This window comes from Scatophagus argus, chromosome 10, assembly GCF_020382885.2.
Source record: "Scatophagus argus isolate fScaArg1 chromosome 10, fScaArg1.pri, whole genome shotgun sequence".
NCBI lineage: Eukaryota > Metazoa > Chordata > Actinopteri > Scatophagidae > Scatophagus > Scatophagus argus.
This window is the reverse complement of record NC_058502.1, coordinates 10,269,364-10,291,520: the sequence shown is the minus strand read 5'-3', so window position 1 is coordinate 10,291,520 and position 22,157 is coordinate 10,269,364. Positions and strand designations below refer to the sequence as shown.

The 22,157-nt window shown below is 41.5% G+C and overlaps 2 protein-coding genes across 15 annotated transcripts in view; both read left to right on the top strand.

Annotated features, from left to right (window-relative positions):
- dlg5a (discs, large homolog 5a (Drosophila)) overlaps nucleotides 1-5,484 on the top strand; it is a 33,992-nt gene extending 28,508 nt beyond the window's left edge. For all 3 annotated transcript variants that reach the window (XM_046401958.1, XM_046401959.1, XM_046401957.1), the window contains exons 27-33: nucleotides 582-752; nucleotides 1,348-1,538; nucleotides 1,642-1,785; nucleotides 1,971-2,098; nucleotides 2,455-2,564; nucleotides 3,042-3,151; nucleotides 3,262-5,484. In XM_046401958.1, coding sequence (XP_046257914.1) covers nucleotides 582-752; nucleotides 1,348-1,538; nucleotides 1,642-1,785; nucleotides 1,971-2,098; nucleotides 2,455-2,564; nucleotides 3,042-3,151; nucleotides 3,262-3,365 — 958 coding nt within the window. In that variant the 3' untranslated portion in view covers nucleotides 3,366-5,484. The remainder of the gene's footprint in view (nucleotides 1-581; nucleotides 753-1,347; nucleotides 1,539-1,641; nucleotides 1,786-1,970; nucleotides 2,099-2,454; nucleotides 2,565-3,041; nucleotides 3,152-3,261) is intronic.
- A 3,733-nt stretch (nucleotides 5,485-9,217) lies between these two features.
- The window catches only part of kcnma1a (potassium large conductance calcium-activated channel, subfamily M, alpha member 1a), a 124,955-nt gene continuing 112,015 nt past the window's right edge, over nucleotides 9,218-22,157 (top strand). For 4 of the 12 annotated variants that reach the window (XM_046401218.1, XM_046401217.1, XM_046401228.1 and 1 more), the window contains exon 1: nucleotides 9,220-10,732. In XM_046401218.1, coding sequence (XP_046257174.1) covers nucleotides 10,442-10,732 — 291 coding nt within the window. In that variant the 5' untranslated portion in view covers nucleotides 9,220-10,441. Of the gene's footprint in view, nucleotides 10,733-22,157 lie in introns of all 12 variants that reach the window. The other 8 variants (XM_046401221.1, XM_046401220.1, XM_046401222.1 and 5 more) reach the window with 4 other exon arrangements.

The following is a 22,157-nucleotide window of genomic DNA, read 5'->3' as shown; positions in this document are numbered from 1 at the left end:
CCACATGCACAAGCTGGAATCTTTCTCATCTCACCCATTATGTCCCAGATCCAGTGTGTGACTGCAGTGATGCTAATCACACCACAAATTTAGGTTATCTAATCTCCCTGCTCACAACACACCAGACTTGATGCCATGTCTGTTTTAGCGCTGGGTGTTTTCCAGGCCATTAGAAATACATTGTATATGAATGGAAAATGATGCTCTAAAATAGTCAGGTTTTATTGTTGGGTCTGTTGGGCCGTGTTGCCGCAGCTGCCGCAGTCACTCGTCATATAGGCAAGTGGGCTTGTGATGTCATCTGCAGTAAATACACTCAGCCTGCTTGCCTGTCACAGATGGGCTGCTTGGCTATGACTTACGAGGCTCCAGCAGGAGGCAAGCAAGGCCTGTATCGTCAGTAGATTTCTCTGCACTTCCCTTCTTACCCTCCTCCTATCTGCCTGATTCTTTATCTTGTTCTCGTCACACCTTTCTTGTCTGATACCTCACCTCCTCTTTCACTTTATCAACTTTATGCTCCTTCATGGTGCCCTACTCTTTATAACTCGCCATCTATCTTTGTCTCGCCCTCACACCAGAGCACTTTACGACCGGGTAGGAGAGGCCGAGGGGGACCTCAGTTTTAAGAAGGATGACATCCTGTATGTGGATGAGTCTTTACCAAAGGGCAGCTTTGGGACCTGGATGGCCTGGCAGCTAGATGAGAACGCGCAGCAGATCCAAAGGGGGCAGATCCCCAGCAAGTACATGTGGGTGGAGAATGCAATGCACGCATACACACATACATTTTTGAACAGTGGACAGTTTGTAACAGCTGTGTCAACAATCTACACCATACTTCTACAACATAGCCATCATATTTAATGACACTTCTCTTCCATATGCTGTGGACTGTCCTTTTGCACTTAATGCAAGGTCCTGTTGTCCTCTTTTTGTGTGTCTCTGTAGATAAGCATTAATGTTGCTAAGCAGATTTCTTCTTTTATGTTTGTATTACTTCTTAGGCAATGCAGTGATTTTGTTTTTGTAGGGCTGAGGATCTGAAGGGCCAGTAGAAGGCAACAGTAGATTCTAAACAAAAGCTAAAATCACACATTTCCTCCTATAGTGGATTCTGGACTTTCCAATAAAGAGATTGAGAGATTTTTGGGTTTTTTTTTTTTCAGCCAGCTCTGAATTACAGAACCACATGCCAAACATAAACCTTTGCTCTAATCTTAATGCAATAAATGATCTGTGAAACAATTCTACTCTGATACACTGATGCACACACAGCCTTTTTCAGTGTCTTTTTTTTCTCTTAAGTTAAATCTGTTTGTTTGTATGTGTGTATGGATGTGGTAGGATGGACCAAGAGTTTTACCGCAGACACAGCGTGACAGAAATGAAGGAAGACTCCAGTAAGACTCTCTCTGCAGCAGCCCGCAGATCCTTCTTCAGGAGGAAACAGAAACACAAGCGCAGCAGCTCCAAAGACAGCAAGGAGATGGTGGCTCTGGATGCCATCAGCACGGACTCCATCCCCTTCCTTGATGGTGAGAAGAAAGGTTTCCATGTTTTGGTTTAAAAATAGCAGCAGACATTCAAATGGCACTGTGAAAATGTTTGCTGAACCGGTCGGTGTGTTCTTCGCATCAGATTGTGTGAGCCTGGCATACCAGCGGGTTCAGAAGGTGGAGTGCACCTCTCCACGACCGGTACTCGTCCTCGGGCCGCTCACTGACCCCGTCAAGGAGATGCTGGTCAAAGAGTCTCCTGGGAAGTTCTGCAGATGTGTGCTGGGTGAGTTCATCTCATCCAGATATTTGCCAGTCCAACAATAATTAAATAGTGCAACATGATTCTTACTGGTTGGGGTTGGTCTGTATGTTGTTTTTTTTTCTTTTTGTTTTTAAAACACCAAAGCTTTGAGGAATGTTCATTCTTTTTCCTGAAAGAAATTTTGCTTCCTCTCACTCTTTCTGCAGAGGTGATGAAGGCATCCCAGCAAGCCATCGAGCGTGGCGTCAAAGACTGCCTCTTTGTCGACTACAAGCGCAGGAGTGGCCACTTCGATGTGACCACTGTTGCTTCTATAAAAGAAATAACAGATAAGGTATTCAGTTCCTGCCTTTCTTTCTCATCAGATTTTATCAGGAAAGATAAAGTGGGTTCAATTTGTCTTTTTATCTCTGCCTTTGCTCAAGATACACTATCACTTCAGCAGCACTTTAATCTTAGAAATCAATGAATGAAAAGCAAGATTTTCATTTCATTCATTTTATGTAAGGACAATGCTCATTAATCAACATTTCCCTAAATGTGTTAGCCAGGCAACTAATTTTCATCTACAGTCTTTTAGTCAGATGTTTTGAAACCAGAGTGGTATGTAATAGATGTTGCGCCTTTTGAAACATTTGATTCAATTAGTTTGTTAAAGTGATGTCCTGTTCTCTTTCTCTTTGGATGCAGGGCTGTCACTGTTTGCTCGACATTGCCCCGCACGCCATCGAAAGGCTCCACAGCGTTCACATTTATCCAATTGTTGTCTTTGTCCGCTACAAAAATGCCAAGCAGATCAAGTAAGTAGCAGCCTGTCTCCCTGTAGGACACACAAAGATCTCCCTTTAGTGTTAGTTTCTTTGAACCACATACACTGGCTTGGTGCCATACGTGGCATACGCTCCCTGTTTGTGTGTGTGTGTGCATGGATTGATGGAGCAGGCTAAGCCTTCACACTCTTCATCCCATGATGAACCCTTTGGCGCATTCGTCCACGTGCCTCACCCCACCACACTCTTGCATAATCCCAAACAGCTGGTGAAACATGCCTGTTTTTTTCCTTTCTTTTTAAAATTAAGTCTCTCAGTATTATTAGTGCCGTATCCTTCCTTCATTTGGTATTTATTTAAAATGCGTACTTCAGTTAATACACAGTAGAGGTATATGTAAGATCAGAAGATTCCCCTCACTAGCTGATTAAAAGCTTAATTAGACACAATTAAAATATAAGAAAGGAAAGTGATGTTTCATGCCTCCACTCTGAATTTGTTTCACAGGGAGCAGAAAGATCCGGTTTATCTGCGGGACAAAGTATCTCAAAAACATTCCAAGGAGCAATTTGACAGTGCACAGAAGATAGAGCAAGAGTACAGCAAATACTTCACAGGTTCGTATGCAATCTAAACATCTAAAAACAAACCGACAGCACTCAGATTATCTGCCCATTTTGTTTATATAACACAAATGAACAATGAGTCACTTTCCTTCTCTTTGCAGGTATTGTCCAAGGCGGCACCCTCCCTTACATTTGCACTCAGATCATGACTATAGTTGATCAAGAACAAAGTAAAGTCCTGTGGACTCCACTCGGCTGCCCCTAGAGGGGACCGGCTGCCACTACAGCTGTCTGCGGCTTTCATCTCCATTCCCCAAACACTAATGAACCCATTCACATTATACCAATAGGTACACTACAGCAAGCTAGTTATGTAAATTATTGATATTTTTTTATTTTGTCTTTTTATTATGATTTATAATCAGAGCCTCCTTTTTATTTCTGATGTACTCCGGAGCAGGTTAGTAGCACTGGATCTCAACGTTAATGTTTATTCAGTCTTCCCTAAGGGTTTCTGGTGGTGTATTTGTAATGCTGCATTGTGAGCGTCCGTTTACAGTCAGAAGACAAGTCTGACTATAGATGTTCAATATTTGCTTGAATGCGTGTCCCTCCCCCTTGTGTACACAAACCTCAACACTAATGAAGTTCAGCCTCCACCCCTGACCCACCCATGTACGAAATGACATCTGTGGTTTCCCTACAGTTATGCACCCATTAACGGCGACTGACAACTAATTGTGTATGTTTTTTTTTTTGTGCGCGCGTGTGTGTGTGTGTGTGTGACATATATATAGAGAGAGAGAGGGAGAGAAAACATTGAGACTGTTGTTCACAATTGTAAGGACAATTTCAGCTGAGTTGAATCGTGGTTGTTTGTTAGCATGAACATGATGCTATAGAAATGGAATGCCAGGGATCAGACATCACATTCCTCGCTGTGTTTTCATCACAGAAGTGCAAAAAGCATCAGACCTCTTGAAGTATGTAGCTGTGGTCTCACTGAACCCGACTGCCAGCAGCGACAGCCATGAAAACTCAAAAACGCATCAAATGTTTGCTCTATGCATTGTGTTTCTATAGTAGCTGGATGTGTGGACAGTTTATAGGCCTTTCGGAAGTGCCTTCGGAGAAGAAGCCTGATCTGAAACCAGCCCCCTCGTCTCTTAGCCAGAACGCTAGGAGGATTTTTGAAAATTTCTTTTCAAGAACCCAGTGCATCATTTCACCCATATTGGACCAGATGATTTTTGGGGCTGATTTGAGACCAGTAACGGTGTAGAGCGCATGACAATGGTAAGGTTTCGATGGTAGGCCGAAGAGGCGGCCAACGGGTTAACTCCTCAGAATGCACTCCAGGGCTAGACAGACCACTGTGTAACTATCATTCTATCTCTTTAACATATATTTAACAACAGTATAGAGTATAACATTAACAGTATGCAGATACAAAAACATATATATATAGATATATATATATATATATATACATAAAAATATATATTACATGTATTTTGACTAGGTTATATGCCTAGGAACGTTTGGCGGTCAAGTCATGTCTTAGCAGGTATTATAAGCATGTTTTCTTATTTTTTTTTTTTTCAGAGTTTATTTTTGTTTTTTCGTGGTTGGTTGTCAGTCACTTATCGATGTACTCATTAAAAGACACTATGAAACAAAATTTTGCAGGGTAATATCTTAAAGGATCTTCCTCTGATCTGTTTTAAATGTTAGTGACTTTTCATTGTTATTTAATTGTATTTTTTTTATTCAGGAGGCAAGGAAAAAAACAACATTGACACAAATGTTCAGCCCTTCCTCCAAAACCATATCCTAACCGTATCTTATTGTGCCAAAATCCGCTAAGGCAACTTTATCCTTTTGTTTTTGTTTTGCACTTGTTTACCTGTTAACCTTAAACATGTAACTGTTCCTAGGTTTCCAGCTGACTATGAAAGGTACTATAATTTCTACTGCAACTAACACATTTTTATCTCTCACACGAGTTCCTTACATTTCATTGATGGCCTTTTAATTCTTAATTAGAAAAAAAGGATCACTTCTTATTTGAATTATTAAAAAAAAAAAAGGGATCTATTCTTGCACAGTTTTTCAAAGGAAAATCGGTCCACGAGTTTGACTATTGGGCTAAAGGACTTAGCAGAAGCAAACTGTAACGTTACTATTTTTCTGAGTAGATAGCTTATGTTAGAGAGAGAGAACGAGAGAAAGAGAGAGAGAGAGCAATACAACATGACAGGGTTGTATTTTTAGAAAGGCTCTAGATGCCAGGTACTGATTGAACTTTTCTTTTATTAAAAAGAATGTGATTTGTATGTTGAGACATTAACATGAGAATAAAACTCATTTTCTGTATCACAGAACGGACTTTGTCTCAGTTTTTGTTTCAGCCTTTGTAACATTTTCTGTGTAATGCTTCAATTTGAATTTTTTCCCCCACTCCTTTGTTTTTTTTTTGTAACCACTTTGTTTAGCATTGTTTAGGCAACGCTAAAGACGGAAGTGAGATGAGATGATGTTTTGTGTCCCCTTTTTATTTAGGCTATTCTTGAAAGAAGGAGACTGAAAGCAGAGCACATTCTTTTTCAATATCTTGCCAAAATGCAACGGTGTCCTTCAGAGATGTACAAGGATGAAAGTGAATCTCTTTTGCTGAAAAGTAGGAAAAAGTGGCGGGTGAAATGGCAATCAGTTTCAGAGCTGAGATAAGGTAGTGTGACGATATCTGCCAGGATCTTAGAGGGAGCAATAAAGACGTGGCCTTGCTTCAGAATTAAGAGGGCAGCTGCACTCTTGGGTTTTTATTCACTTAAAGATGCCGTGGCTCTGTTTGTTGTTCAGCAGCACTATGGACACGCATATTGTTTGATGTTGACTGGTCGATGTGTGCAGTCCTCACTAGAACACTGAGTCCATTGTACCCAAAATGCTTCTTTCTGTGTGAACAATAAGGAAAGTAAGCTTGTCTAATCGTGTCATCTTACTGAAGTTCAAATCTGTTTTAAAAGAGAGACTCTATTGTCATCAAACTGCTAAAAGTGATTTATTTATTTATTTGAATTAAAGATAAAAAAAATAAATTTATAATAAAATAAATCCCTTAACTTTCCTTTCAATCTCTAAAAGAATAAAAGCTTATAACATTATCATTATTATTATTATTTCTAACATTTCTTACAAGAGCCTCGATCTCCGCAGTACAGCGACAGAAGTGAGTATCCATCTTCATGCTGGAGTGGCTGTACAAACTATCATTCTTGGTGAATAATACATTGTTTAAAGCAATATGTATAGATCAGAAGAGGAGTTTTAGCCTTATTTTATTTGAACATTTGGTAGGATGTTGCAGCACATTTTTTACTCTTCTATCTCTTTCAATTTCAGTCAATTTTCTATTATTTAATCAGTATTTATGTATTAAAATATATATTAGGTAGTTACTCATTTTACATGTTATTTCCCGCTGGAGATAATAATGTGAATTCACACAATCCCAAAATAAAAATCACATTTTTTTTTATTTTTTCATTTGCGTTGTCTTAAATGGATAAACATTATAGCAGACATAAGGTGTCTCTTATGGACTACTCCTGCTCAGAACATACATGTAATTTGTCAAGTGATTACTTACTCTTTAATGTCACTTTTTTTGTACCTCAGCTGACAATTTTAGATTTATTTTTAAAACATTTGATCCATGTTTAGGACCACGATAAACATGCTCTAGAATTGCACTCTAAGAAAAAAAAAAATCTACCATTTATTTCTATATTTCTGCAGCATTCTAAGAGGGTTGTTTTCCATGCATTTGCACAGCCTGTAGCTACACCAGAGCTTGCTGGTTGATTGGGCACCTCTTGCTCAGGGTTGTTTCCTCTGGGCGCCGCATCCAGGATCACATGGTCCTCTGGCCAATGATGTCACAGTGTATGACTGCCTTCCAGCTGCCTGTCAAGTTCAATGGGGCAAGAGAGCACCCAGTGTCCCCAAAACATCCGCCATGTCTGATGCCTCAAACTGCCTGCGACTCAGGCCTCATAGCTGTACACTGGTGAGAACACTCATTATTTGAGAAAGCCACTGTCATGTTACTTAATGCACTCGTGAGAATGTTGCTAAAGGTTTCATTCGCTAATCACTACATACTCCATCTGATATACGTGTCGGTGCATGTCTGCTAATGCTGTGCCGCAGTTTTGTCCTCCAACTACCCTCTTGCCTGTTTTAGACAGGGGTAGGGTCTCGAGCCCTCCTGCTGGGGTGTCTGTTTCAAGACAGCTGCTGACAGCTCAACTGAACTTGAGAAGTCTTAAGTTTGACAGCAAAGGATCTTTGTCGTCCACACCGGCAAGCTGTGGCCTTTCCCCTTCTCTCTGCACGATGGGATGAATCTGTCCCATTCGGCCCTTCTGCTGTTTCCCCAGCGTGTTAACTCTAGCGTCTCCGAACGTCCTGCAGGATCACCACCTGACTGCTCTCATGTGCATCTCCTCATCTGTCAGCACTGAGACCCTAGGGCTAAAGTTCTGCTGGCCCACAGGAAGTGCTTGCCCAACAGCTGGCCTTTCATTATGCGTCACAGATTGACTTTGACACATAATGGGTGTAGCATGTACTGCTGATGCTCTCACTTTCTATGATCTCTTTGGTGGCTTATTGTTGCTTTGGAATTTGGATCTCAGTAGGCTTGAGAACATATTACAATAAAAATTTCCCATTTGTCAGAGAATACTTATATACAACATGAACTACATGCAGACATTATTGCTCTTAGTTAAAGGCCTGTGATTAACAGACCTTCTTCCTGCAAATACCTAAAAATACCTTTAAAATCTATTGACAAAACATTTCATCATCATGAGAGACTGGAAATCTTTGGTTTATTACTTCACTTCTAGTAAGAATTTTCATCTTTTAATAAAATGTTGTAATATTTGGCAAAAAAAAGAGGATCCTTCCACTGGGCATCTGTAGAGCATTATCATTTGCCTTTAATGTGACAGTTCACCATTTTACCAGCAGGAGGACAGCTTCAGAGCTGCTGCACAAGGCCCATCCTAACAGTCAATTTGATCAGCAGGAGCCTGAACACTTGCAGATCAGTGGAACCACAAGGCATAAACCACCTCACTGTGCAATGCACATAGCAAACAACGCCATGTTTTATAGCCGAAACCTGAGTTTGCCTGTTTGATCTTGGTGTTTTGCTGCAGCGTCACTCTGAAGCAAAAATGATGCAAATCATGTGGAGGGAACTATGAAGCAAAAATCAGTGAGTGTTACAAATATTTAAAACTTGATGCCTCAGAGTTTGTTCTTGATCTGTTACTCATATTCAATATTTCAATGGATAGCAGCGTTGGCCTGCGCCGCCTCTATTTTATGTGAAGTCAAAATGCTTGCATAGACATTCATAACTCTGAGCTATAATTCACAGATTGCCTTGTCTCCAGTGTTTTACAGCTCACCCCTCTCCCAGGTTAAAAGATTCTGTTACAGCAGCTATTTCTGTAGAAGCGCTAATATTTCCCAGACAATAAATTACAATCATAGAACATATTTCACACATGTTCCTCACACCTTACTCATATACCCTTACTCATATATTTAGTGACATATTTACTTTTCAGATGATCTGTGCTTCAGATCAAATGTCATGTTTACACACTTGGACTCAGATTTGTTAATCGTGCCACCTATACTTTAAATCACTCAGAGTGCAGAAAGGAGAGGAGCCTTTAATTACACCGTCACTTACTGAAGCATTCGGAAGGACTTGGAGAGGACAGATTATTGAGGGTTTATTGCAAACAACCTCCAAGAAGTCTGGAGCCTTGTGACACAGGTGGCTGTGTGCACCTGCCTGGTCTGGTGCTGGGAGGGTCAGTGGTTATTCAGGGCCTCCGAACCAGCTGTTTCTCCATATCCTTTGCTCTGGCTGGCTACATGAACTACTGCTAGTCATGCCTCACCGTCATCACCAATCCACACCTGTTTTTGACCTAATACGTGAGCTAAAAGTGTAAGCATATTAGAGTAATTGACTGGGAAGGACATTCATAACATTCCCAGTGTGTGCGTGTGCGTATGTGCGTGTGCGCGCGTCTTTTATCAAGTTCATTCCTCCAAAATGAAAACAGGGACGCCCATCATCCATGGATGAAAAGCCTCGGACTCAGTAATTGAAAAGGGGGAGCACTATCCTTAATGAAAATTCAGTGTCCCTGCAGGGTCCGACGCCATTGATAAGTAACCTCACTTTATTGTTGTTTTATATCCACTGGTTTCAATACAAAAGTACCTATGGGGACTCTCCATTCGCTGTGATCGTTATGTTGTTGGCTATAATCCTTAAATTTATCACTGATCGATACGGTCGCTTCTCAAAAAAGCCTCTTCGTTTTTGCGACGTGCGTCATTGGCGCGCATGAGAGACGCAAAGGCGCAATTTGTAGCCTACCTCTTTTATACACCCCAGCAACGAAGACCGGTCGGCACTTGGAACAAACATCGTCGCTGTATTACTGCCCCCTGTCCATCTTTATTATTAGCGCTTCGCTCCGCCCTCCTACCTGTAAATCTCCCCGCTCTTTTCTGGAGCGGATCTGACAGGCGCTCTCAGCTGGCCGCTCCGTGCCAGGGCTGCAGGGGGACCGAATGGAGACGGTGACATCCACCCGAGCGCTCGTCCTTTTCACGCAGAATTGACAACGAAAACGCCCGCAAAAATATGTAGTCTTCGTCACTGCAGCCACAGCTAACCCAACTCTAGAAATAAATCAGATCTCCTTGTGAGTTCTCCTTTGCGTTTTGTTTGCAAACCGTTCACAGTCGATTGACGCTTAAAGAAAGTGAAATCGATTCTCCGCCCGCTGATCGACGGGATCCCTGAATGGAAGACGGCTGAGAGAGGTCGCCTCGCCGAGAACATGCTGTGACATTTTTCACTGTCGCTGTGTTTACCACCATCCGAAATATCAGTGGCAGCCTCGGCGGCTGCAGACGACGCTGTCTTTGCCATGGCTTTTGGCGTGAAAGAGCCAGGAAACCCCTCAGATTGAGAAGCGCCTGAAAGATTCGTCATTATTGCGGATTTAAATGCCTCTCTCAAAGGGCCACCGACCCGCTATTTTGGTCTGGTTCGCGTGTCTCACTTTGTCACACATAAACAATTCATAGGCTGCTAAAAAATACAGAAAGAGACTCCATCGGGTGGGTGAACACAATACAGCGAAGAGGGAGATTTTTTTTTTTTTTCCCAAGCAATATGGCTGGTGAGTGGGGCTGGGGACGCTGGCACAGGCTCTCCAAGGCTCCTAAATGCTAGCTGAGGCAGATGGCACCGTTCCCCATGGAAGCGACAGCTCTATGAGGACAAGCAATATCAATAATAATATAAATCCGGACTCTTCAATCTTAATATCCAAGATGGAAGACGTTGTCATCCCGTTCTCGTCTGAGGTGCCCTGCGACAATAATGGACAGCGCATGTGGTGGGCATTCCTCGCCTCCTCCATGGTGACGTTTTTTGGGGGTCTCTTCATCATCCTGTTATGGAGGACCCTCAAATATCTGTGGACTGTTTGCTGCCATTGCAACATCAAAAACAAGGTATGGCCGCTGCTGTTTCCACAATCACTTAGTAAATGTTAAAACGCCTCATAAATAATCACATATGCTCATGCTGTACATATTCTTGTGTTTGTATCAATGTGACACTGGCCTGACTCTGTAGTGGCCTTCAGTGTGCAAGTGAAACGCCACTAGAACTAATCTGACGGTTTTCCCTCGTCACCTGCATCATCTGCACCCACTAAAAAGATATCAAGTGCCAACATGCAGTGCTTTTATAATGACTGCATCCCTTGAATATGTTTGTTATCATCTATTGGCTGTGTTTACCAACTGCCACTACTGAATGAAAGGGGGTGATGCTGCGTGGCAGATATGGGTGGGCTTTAACAAACATCTGAGTATCCTCCTGTCACGCCGCCTCATGACTTGTAGGGTGATAGTTAACATTTCTGGGTGCGTTATAGTTTAATGGAACCAAACCACCAGTGAGACCTAATGAAGCCCAGCGGGACTCTTGATGCAGACCAACAGCATCAAGGCCACCCCTTTGTGTGCAACAACTCTGCAATATTAAACCATCATTCCCTCTTTTCGCAGCTGACTATTCCTTGGTGTTTGACGTTAAGTGGCTGCTGCAGTGTCTTTTTGTTGCATATGAAACACTTCTGTGGGGTGATGAAGCTAACCTGACTGCAGGAGTCATATAGAAAGAGGATAAAAATGGTGACTGCCCGTTGCTTTGCCCGGGGTGGCTTGCATTTAGGGTGAATCATTGCTGATTCACATGTGTATTAAAGCCTGCTTCAAACATGAGTCACATACTTGTGTATAGTGCAAGTGGTCCCCTGGCTGAAGAGAAGGGCAGCGAAAAAGTTAATTTTGCTCAGAGTGTGCAAAACAGAGTGTTTTACTTAGTAAGGCGCGTTTGGAATAAGAAAATCTTCTGTACAATAAAACAGGAAATGGCAAGTGTCGTGACAGTGCCGGTCTGTGTTTGGTGTTTAGTGCAAAAGGGGTAAAAAGAGGATCTGAGAAGAGAACAAGGGTGAACTTCCTTGTCTCTGTTTGTGTGTCCTCTGTGTGATATTCTGCAGACTCGTATTCTGATTATATGATAACATCGTGTTAAAGTTTTCAAAAAAATCTGCTGTCCTAATTGATGATTATGAAAAATGTTAATTAAATCTAACAAAATTTGTTGGCCAAAGTTTGTTTTTTTTTGCCTTTGTAAAGCATAAAAGTGAAACACAATTAATTCACTTATCATCAACAAAAACAAATGAATTCAAATGGTTTGCAGATATTAAAGCAATAAATCTTGATATTTGAAAGGTATTCTAAATAATGTTTTTACTCCGATTTCAGTCATGCCCCCCAGACCCACACTCACTTATTACTTTTGAATTGTTCAGTCGTACTGAGAGACATGTACGTGATGCCAGACTTAAACTATGATCAGGCCTCTGGAATTCAGATTATTTCCAAAACACTGTCCTATATAAACAGCCCTATTTACTATGTGAGATAATTCTGCCCAGTGTGCAATTTAGGCTATTCCTGGGCTGTCAGACTCCTGTCGTTTTGTTAAGTAATGGCAGAAATGGCACCGAACCATGTGTCTTTCTTCATACTTCTCATCTTCTTGCTAGGAAAGCAATGAAAATAAACCATGCAAATATAATGAGGTATCCATCATGTGACTGCTGGTGGGGTATCAGGTTGTATTTCACCTCTTGGAAATGAAAAGAAACTTTCAAAATGAAGTGAAATGTTTTTATTGGTTCTCTCTGTCTCCCGCTCTGTGTTGTTGTGTTGCCTCCCCGTTAGGTGACTTTGGTAGGCTTGACACTTGGCTGTAGAGGGAAAAGGCTTGTTAGGAGTATTAAGAGGGGGAAACTGGATCTGTGTTCAGCTGACTAGGACGGCCGGCTCAGTTGGCATGTGTCAGAAACAGGATGCATAGATGGCGTAGTGGCTTTCTCTTGTAATACTGGGAAACTGAAATCAGAGGCAAGGAAATAGAGGTGGAAACTCTGAGAGAGACCCGGGAGGAAGTGGCAACACGGGGTGCAAGGGTGACGAAGGGTTCGAGAGGGGGAGTTGCATTGCATATAGCCTCCTCCTGCGCTCTGCCAGTGACACACAGCTGTGTCCTAATTCTTTTAAATGCCCTCCCGCCCCTTGTCTGTTAGGATTATAACAGAGAGGTCATGGGTCATAGAGATCATACTGGAAGAAGGAAAAAGCGAAGCAGTACGAAATGTGCAGCGTAACTTTTTGAGCCTTTGAACTGTTTGGTACTTTTTAAAAACAATGTCTGTGAAACATGGAATTGGGGCCTGAAAGTCCTAAGAATTAGATATCATAACCTTTTATCTTTCTAAAACAAGACAATGATTGTACTGCAGACAACAAAACAATGTTTTATAGTTGTGGTGCTGTGTCCTCGATGGACTAAATAAAGCAACATAAAATAGAAAAGAAACAAAACAAAACAAAAAAAAAAATCCATATTGATTTTTCTAACACTGTGCTAGTAATGGCGACATTTATGGCATCATTTATCTGCTGGGTGTTTTGGCCATTTTTGAACCACATATCAACCACATTTGTAATTCGATTTCCCCACGGTCTCCCTTGCAAACACCAGCTCTCAGGCTGCCGGGATGAGCTTCACGATTTCATTCCCTTTTTACAGTGCAGACTTCACACATTCTAAATGAGGAGTTTCCCACTAAGGGAAAGACTCACTCAAGACAATGCTAATACATATGCATGAGTGACAGAAATACAAGCACAACCACTCAGTGATACTGAAGTGGAGGAAACCGTTGCCATGTTGCGAGGCTTGTTAGCACATAAGCCTGCTCTATTTTCTCTTCCCTGTGGTTTTGTATTCTTGCTGAATTTGTAGAGTTTTTGTGCTATTTTCTGTGCTTTGCTGCTTCACTGCTGTCTGGTTATCTAATGATCTAGTTATCTGCTCTGCGTCATGCCACCTCCAGGAGTTCTTATGTGACGCCTCTGTTATTTGGGATGCGTGGGGAAGAGGTGTATAGCAGCTCTGGGTTTGTGGCACCAGCCTCTATTCAAACATGAATGGCACCACCATCCTCTGGAGTAAAGAGCTCTGTGAAAACATATCTGTATCTGATGTGGTCTGTTGTAGTACTTGGGAATAAGTCCAGCTGATTATTATTCTGAATTGTCAGTACTACTTACATGAATCTCTTATGCAGCTAAACTTAGTCAAACAAATATTTGCACAGCTACAAAATCCATGAGATCTAACCAGACGGTCAACAAGGCGAGCGGACAACAGCCCGGTTGCTTTAACTCAACATGCTGCATTTAAAAAGGACAAAGATGATGTATAAGAAAATAACAAGCCAAATCTGATCATTTACCTCGATTAGAAACTGTAGTTCATATCGTCAACCTCCAGTTTGTTGTTGTTGTGGGTCATTTGTTCCGTCAATGTTAAAAGTGTTCTTTTAGATTTTTGTTTGCTTGGTTTCATCTTAGTATTACTACTACTACATCCTTCAATCTGAATATGTGAACTTTTTAAAATTTGTGATCTGGAAAAAATTGGATTTTTTCACAATTTTTGGGTATTTTATGAACGAAATGATGAATTGTAAAAATAGTCGCAAAATTGCCCAATAGAAATCTTTGGTTGCTGGCCTGATTTGTGGCTTTGTGAGCTGATTGATTAGGCAGCAGGTTAATTAATTTTGTCTAATGCTATTAACAATAACTTAAAATGTGCACTGTTTGCTAATGTTCACAATTAGATGACTGACCACAGTTACTCGCTGACTCAGTGATGCTATCATGTTGACATGGTGAAACGACAGAAATCATCCACCTCTTCAGTCCCTTCACCTCCACCTTTGCCAGTAGCTGAAGGCTTATAGCATGGCTGCCACAGTTTGTGTTACTAGACACAAGAGAGCCTCTACAGGTGTTTCGAAGACATCTTGAGGTGTAAAGCAGTCTGTAAAACAGTCCGCAGCTCCACATCAGCGAGAGGAGCAATAAGCTCCTGACACCTATCATGAAGAAGGAGATGGCTCACTTTTAAAAGTACCTGGAGTGGTTTCGCATCAAGTCAGAGTGGACTGTCATTTCAATCCAAGCACAAAACTACACATTGTAACACTGTGCTTTGGTGAGATATATACAAAATACACCTCCTACCTGACCTCAGTACAACAGCCTCCCCCTCAACCCCTAAGGTGTAAAACGCAGTGCTATAATGTGCATTTTAGAGCCAACAGCTGTCAGGATTGTACGATTGTTTCTGTCCAAACAGCTAAACAAGAGGGCTGTTGGAGCAGCGTACCTGCTCCGCCTGCACAATCTACTCTTGACATTTCCTGTACCTCTAAGTCTAATGTAGATGACATTTTCTTGCAGTATTGCTGTTTTGTACTTACCGGTACACTTATATGTTCTCTGCATGTCAATCGGTGCACATGACCCTGCCTCCATCCACAAATATTTTCTGTGACAGACAGTAAAACACTGTTGTTTGGCTATTAGATTACGCACTCAAGTCAGATTTGAATGTTTCATATTTACTGCAAATTTTCCTCTTGAGTCACTCTTTTCTTTTTGACCCGGAATATTATACAAAATTTTCCACATAGTCTGTCTTTTGTCTTGATATCTGGTGTTTCCTATTGTGCATATCTTTTCGCGTTTTGACTCATACATGCCTGCTTAACAAGTATTCATACTGAAACCCCTTTTATCCTAGATCATTTGTATTTAGCTTCTGCTGTTCCTCATGGCTGTTTGCGGCTGCACCAGCCCAGTGTCCCAATGGCAATCACGGGATCATTAAAGTTTCATCTTATCTAATGAGAGTTTGATGTGCTGCGTGTTGGGTCTCCTCACTGAAGGTGAGACACATCTGGTGCCCAGGCTTCAATTTGTCTGACCCTTATCAGACTACAGTCAAAGGGTTCATGATAAAGCAAACGTATTATCGCTTAACACCTAATAGCTTTAACTTTAGAAGTGGGAAGTTGAATCTGTTTTTTTTTTCTTTTTTTTTTTTAAATCTGTTTTCAAAACCACAAGGAGAAATCCATCTTATGATTGGTCACCTAATGAGAAATTGCAGCCCGGTGAATTTTAAATCATCACAATGCATTTCCATAATGGAAGATTGTTATTGATTTTTATGCTCTAAGGCCTGGCTTTGACTGCAGAGCAATTAATTAAGTTTGAAACTCACCTCAGTTTTTACACCAGTCTGTGTCTACAATTCAAATCCAAATCTGTGGCGGAGTGACTGAGGTATGCAGGGACACTCTTCAGTGAGCTTACCTTTTTAAATGGAATGGATTGCGGAGGTGCCTGCAGAGAGGAATTGTTGTGAGCCTGTGTATTCCTTTGTGCTTGGCAACTGACCAGCTGCGTTTGGCCAGAGCAGCACAGAGCGCACACCCTGACCGTCAGCTGTTGCTCTCACTAACCTGGGCCTAACTTTGCCCAGCTGGCCCACTAGCTTATTGAAATCCAGAGCTAATTGAAGAAATAAAATACTCGCTAAAGACCTGCAGTGCACATATGACTGTATTTAAATACACTGATTTTGTTTTTGATGTCATCTCAGAAATGTGTGTGTTTAGGTGGACTTCTGTGTTCTTGTGGCCAGTGGTTGACTTGCATGTGTCTTGTCATGTGTTGTTGACACTTGCTGGGAGTGAGCGTGCCTCACAGCTGTCCCACGGCAAAGCGTGACCAGTTTCCACTGCGGCACGCATGCCTGCCCAAAAGCCCCTCGTATCAGCCTGCAACTGAGGTTGGAACAGTATGAAATTTTCACGGTATCATAAGCATCTTAGAAAATATCACTGTTTCACGCTGTGACTATTCTTCTTCTTCTTCTTCTTTGAATGAATAACACCAATATGGTAGAATTCAGTAAGCCACCTTATAAGCAAATGTGCATGGCACGATAACAGTTGGTTTTCAAAAAACTTAAATTAGTCAGTTTTTAAAACTTTTTATTGTTAATTTATTAATTGATTGTAATTTAATGTATAAAATGTGCCTGTTTTGTCAACACCAACAGCCTAAGATTTACCAAAGATATTCAACTTACAGTGGCATTAAACAGAGGAAGGCTGCAGTTTTGTTTTATTTCTAACTGATGATGATGATCAATTTTAATATCAAACAGAACTACACAAGTTGTAGAGATTATTAAATGTGTGTGCGTGCGTGCGTGTTTGAATTTTGCTCTTAATCTCACTATCTTGATCTTCTGCTTTTAAATTCAAAACTGACAAAAAGATGAATTTTTATAATGTAGAAACGCACAGCAAATGTAACAAATAAAGATTTTACTAAGTTAATCAGCATCACTGATTTAACTTCATTTTCTCACGCTCCTCTAATGTGGAATGTGTGACTCATGAGTTATTCTTTGGTGGAGATCCTCCTTTTTCTAGGCTCTAATCCCTAATTCTCTGGGCCTGATTTGATGGCCATCTAGGGACAACTGTAGTGTGCCACGCTGATGTATGGTAATCCACAGACAAGACGAGGCCATATATCATGCCAGACTATGTATATCATAAGGCAGACGTAGAGGTCAACCCCCCTGTTCCCAAACTGTGCTCCCATGCCGTTATGCTGTTATGTCTTCTTTGGCCAGTCACCAGACTATTAAAAGGACTTCCACGCCCCAGGAACTATTCAGAGGTTAAAGGTTGGAGGGGAAGGGCATACCTGGCTCCACATGGGGGAAGAGTGCTAGACTGGTATTCCCATCCTTGGAAATGTGTGAAAGAGTCTAAGCCACCTGATCCTTGCCTAGTCAAACTGGCACTGGAAAACCATTTGCATTAAAAATCCACTGGTTGAGACCGGCTAGGCTAAGCTGGCAAGGGAGGCCTGCAGGAGGGAGATAGCTAGCTAGTGCCTGACTAGCCAACGGGATCATGGCTTATGGTTTCTTGTCTACCAGATTTCTTCCTCAGCTGTTGTTGTCCTTAAACTGCTTAACATCAGAGGATATATATATGTGTGTGTGTGTGTGTGTTTAGCTTAGATCCTCTCACTATAGTTGGGCCGTAGAACCATAGAAATTAAATTTAATGTTATTACAGCAGTTTCAGTGACAAGGAGGAGTTAAGATGATTTTATTTTGATAATCACATGTGGATATGTCTTGGTTGTGTATGTTTTAGCAGGCACTTAGGCTGTAGTTTAAACGGGTCTGCATGGTGTATGTTCTTGTAATGTTACCAGCACACACTGCCCTGTATAGTGCATAGGAGCCTTCCTTTGTCTTTTTCAGCTTCATTTTCATGCTCACTTGTGTTTCTCAAATCCTTGTTTTTGTATGTGAGAGCGACAGATGTGAGCAACACTCGTGTCTAATTGAATTGTTCAATATTACTTTAAGTCTACGTACACATATACTGCTTTTCTGTAGTCTTATACCACTGAGGTTGTCTCACTGTCTTAGACATTACAACTATGTGTTCATATTCAGCAGTACAGTCATATTTCTATTTTAGGTTTGTCATGAAGAAATGTCCCATTCGTCCATGCAGTTGTATGGAATCGTAGCAACCATACAGACCGGCATGTGCACAGCCCTGGGACTACTCTTTTCTAGTGTTGATTATCAGGCAGAGCCAGCCATCTCCTGCTCCCCCTCCTCATCTTTGTTCCACTTCCTCTAGCCCACCACCCACCCTCAGAAATCAGGAAAGCCAGGGGAGTGCTGATATGTGGGCATCAAAACATGCTTAACGTCATAATTGGTGCTTGGAGCTGTGTGCACTGATGCTTAGAGAGAGGGAGATGGAGACAGAGAGAGAGAGAGAGAGAATTGTGTGTAGAGGACATGCCAGTGACCTTCAAATATCTCAGCAGGCAGTGTTTCTGCTTCCAATTTAGAAACCAGCTCTCTCCCTCTGTTAGCAACATACGTGGCCGTGTGAGGCCGACCCTGTGGGTGAACATACAAGCACATACCAAGAAGGACATAAAAGTGTGAGGATTACACGTCACCACCACCACAACCACTGCCCTTGGCAACCTGTCTCAATTAACCTCCAAGGGGGCCAGGCTAATATGATAATTGTCATTCTCCTAGCAGGCTAACAGCAGGCTCAGGTTTCTCTCTGTGTGCCAGCAATGTAGCTTCATAGCCACCCTGCTACAAAGATTGCACTCCATTTGGCAGCATCCCAGTCAGCATCTGTTAGTTAAGTGAGCACTAGTTGCTAATAAAATCGAATGTTTTTATGGGGAAATACAAGTTGGACTGACAGTGAAGGGCAACCTACAAGCTGAACTCTGTTTAGCCAAAGTGAATGAGCTTGCTACACAATTTTACCTCTTGACTTCTTCTGACATTTTCCAGTGTGGCTGCGCAGAATGAATGGCCCAGCTGTCAATTACGGCCTTGTTTGATGCTCACAAAAGTGAAATCCCAGAAGGTGCTGTCTCACTCAGGTTCCGTCTGCTGCCTGGCGTTGCTCTGAAAGCTGTGAAATGCATCTAGACGTGAACCAAGCGAGACAAGCAAGGCCAATTTCAGAGTGACATGAGCTTTGTAAGATGATGCGCGTAGTGCTGAGCCCCAAATGACAGCATGTGTAGACATCATGTACAGATGATGCACAGAGTGCATGGGTTCATTGCTGGATGCCTCATTAAAGATGAATGATAATGTAGAGCCAGCATACTGCTCTCTGACAGCCTATGCCTTTGAGATTGAGCAAGGCTTTAACTGGTTGGTATTTGTGAGACTATTAAGTTGCATTGCAGCCCTCCCGAGGACCATTTTTAATGTAGAAACGAATGTAACTCATGATCTCCTCCACTGATGATGTGCTTTGAGTGTTGAAGTCATTGGTTTTCATAGCAGCCAAATATTCATGTTTATTAGCCTCATAAGAAACTATGTAAATGAATATGCTTTACTGCACACACGCCCATTTACAAAGTCTCACAGAGATATAAAATCTATACATTTTACTCAGCTTATTGGTGTGGTTGTAAGTTCACTCAGTATGTGCTTTGATTGACTTACCAAGTCTATCGGTTATGGTTAGAATCACTGGGGCTGAACCAACACATCGTGTAACAGATGTCTGTTATGAAGCTTCTTGCCATGGCTTCAGTGCCAGATGTATCGTTCTGTAGTCCTGTCCAGTCAGATGGACTTGCATAAAGCTTGGGGGAGTACATATTGCATGTTAATGCTTTCCTGTTTCCTTGTCATAGTTGTGGAGTTATGGATCAGTCTGTATAGAAGTGTTTTCCCAGCAGTTTTCCTGCTTTACAGTGGAATAGTGTGAGGTCAAGTTACAGAGACGTGTCTCAGTCGTAATTTTGGTCAAAAACAGATTGCGGCGTTGATGACGCTATCCAATATGTGTTGCACTATATAGACACAAGTATTGAGACACCTGACCATTACACCAACAGGGACTTTAAAGACATCACATTCTAAAATACATAGAAATACAAAGACAGCTTTGCAGCCATAACAGCCTCCACTCTTCTGGGAAGGCTTTCCGCAAGATATTATAAAGTGTTTCTGTGGGAATTTAGTAGAGTAGAGTAGAGTAGAGCATTTGTGAGGTCAGGAACTGATGTTGGTCAAAAAAGGCCTGGCTAGTAATTTCTGTCCCAGTTCATCCCAAAGGTATTTGATGGGGTTGAGGTCTGAGCTCTGTGCAGGCCAGTCAAGTTTTTCCGCACCAAACTCATCCAGCCACGTCTTTGTGGACCTTGCTTTGTGCACTGGGGCACAGTCATGCTGGAATTGAAAAGTACCTTCCCTTTAGCGTAGCATTGTCCAAAATGTCTTGGTATACTGAGGCATTAAGATTTCACTTCACTGGAAGTAATGGGCTGAGCCCAACCCCTAAAAAACAGCCTCATAAAGAGGTGTGTCTGGATATTTTGTCTATATAGTGTACCTGTGTATTATAAGAAAGTACTGTGTACTAATATTTCAGCACTCAGCTTCTACTCATTGTGTTATTTTCTGTACTGTTGTTAATCAGGATTCACACGCTGGATGCTTCTGGATTGTTTGGGGCCTGTGTTGAAACGTGTGTTTCAATTATGATGTTGACCAGCGCAGCAGAAGGGATTAGTTCTCATATTCCGACAACGTAATGCTGTCTATGGTGCTCATCTGAGACATGCAATTCACTGGCCGCAGCGACACGCAGCAGTTGTGCTCCATCTCTGTGTTTTGGCAGGATGTGTTAAAAGGAATGGCTGCAGCTATTCTGCACAAGTGAAGATTTTCAGCACCATGGAGAGCTCAGCTCATACATATGTGCTGTATGTGTGGCTGCTGAGCACTTCAAATGTGGTTGTTTGACATTTCATACTTTTGTTCAAACAACTTTGAACATTAGTGTTGGAATCATATCATATCAAATTAATGGAAAGGAGAAAAAAAAATCATAAAATTTCATGCACCACTTAAGTTATTTCTTCGCTTGTGAAGTCTTACGAAGTATTTGACTCATTTCTCATTTCACAGAGCAGCTCCCGGCTCTTTCACTAATGTTCAGGGAATGAACAGTAAGTCAGAATCGTCATGTCTCAAAAGCAAGGTTTAATTGTTTGCACTGAAACTAAGCGGCCGTGTGAACAGGTTGCTAATATAGCAGCAGAGGAGTAATGGCGGTGCAAGGCAGGACTATCTGAATATCCTTTTACTCAGTGAGGGAGGACAGCGTGTGATGGAAACTGGTACAGGTTTCTTTATGCCTTGCACATTCAATATATCATATGAAACAACACAGTGTTCTTCTTTGTGCGTTTCTTGAAGTCTACAGGAGTAAAATTCTACTGAACTAAAATGTATGTGCATTTGAAAACCCTTTGAAAACATAAATTGACAGACACAAATTTCTGCCGCTAACAAAAAAGACAGTTTGTCATAAGAGTGGGGCTAAAGGAAAGGGTTTATCCCCTTGGGAGCTTTTGCTTAGCAAATTCATGACAAACTGCTTATTAGATTATGCATATTAGATTATATTATGTGGAAAGCTGACATTTTGGCCTTAGGGTTTCCACTGGGACGATGCTAATGAGTGTTCATTCTTTGGGGAGCATAAAGGTACTCATGGATATAAAATTTCTTGTATCAGAAGAAATTCTGATTGCATAGATCAATTGAATTTAAGATTATGAGACCCCCCCCCCCCAAAAAAAAAAAAAAAAAGCCTTTGTCAGCATGTGTCTGGAAAACACAGTCGAGCCAGCAAGTCCCACTAGAGTACTTGGACAAGCTAGATTTATATGTTTAAGCTTTACAAAAAGGGAAAAGGCTCTGGGAATTCGGACAATTTGAATAAATGGCCAGAAAAAGAAACATATATACAAATACAGTATACCTCTGATAAGTTAATGTCAACTGATAATATAAGCTCACAGAATTTTCGGTCAGATTCCA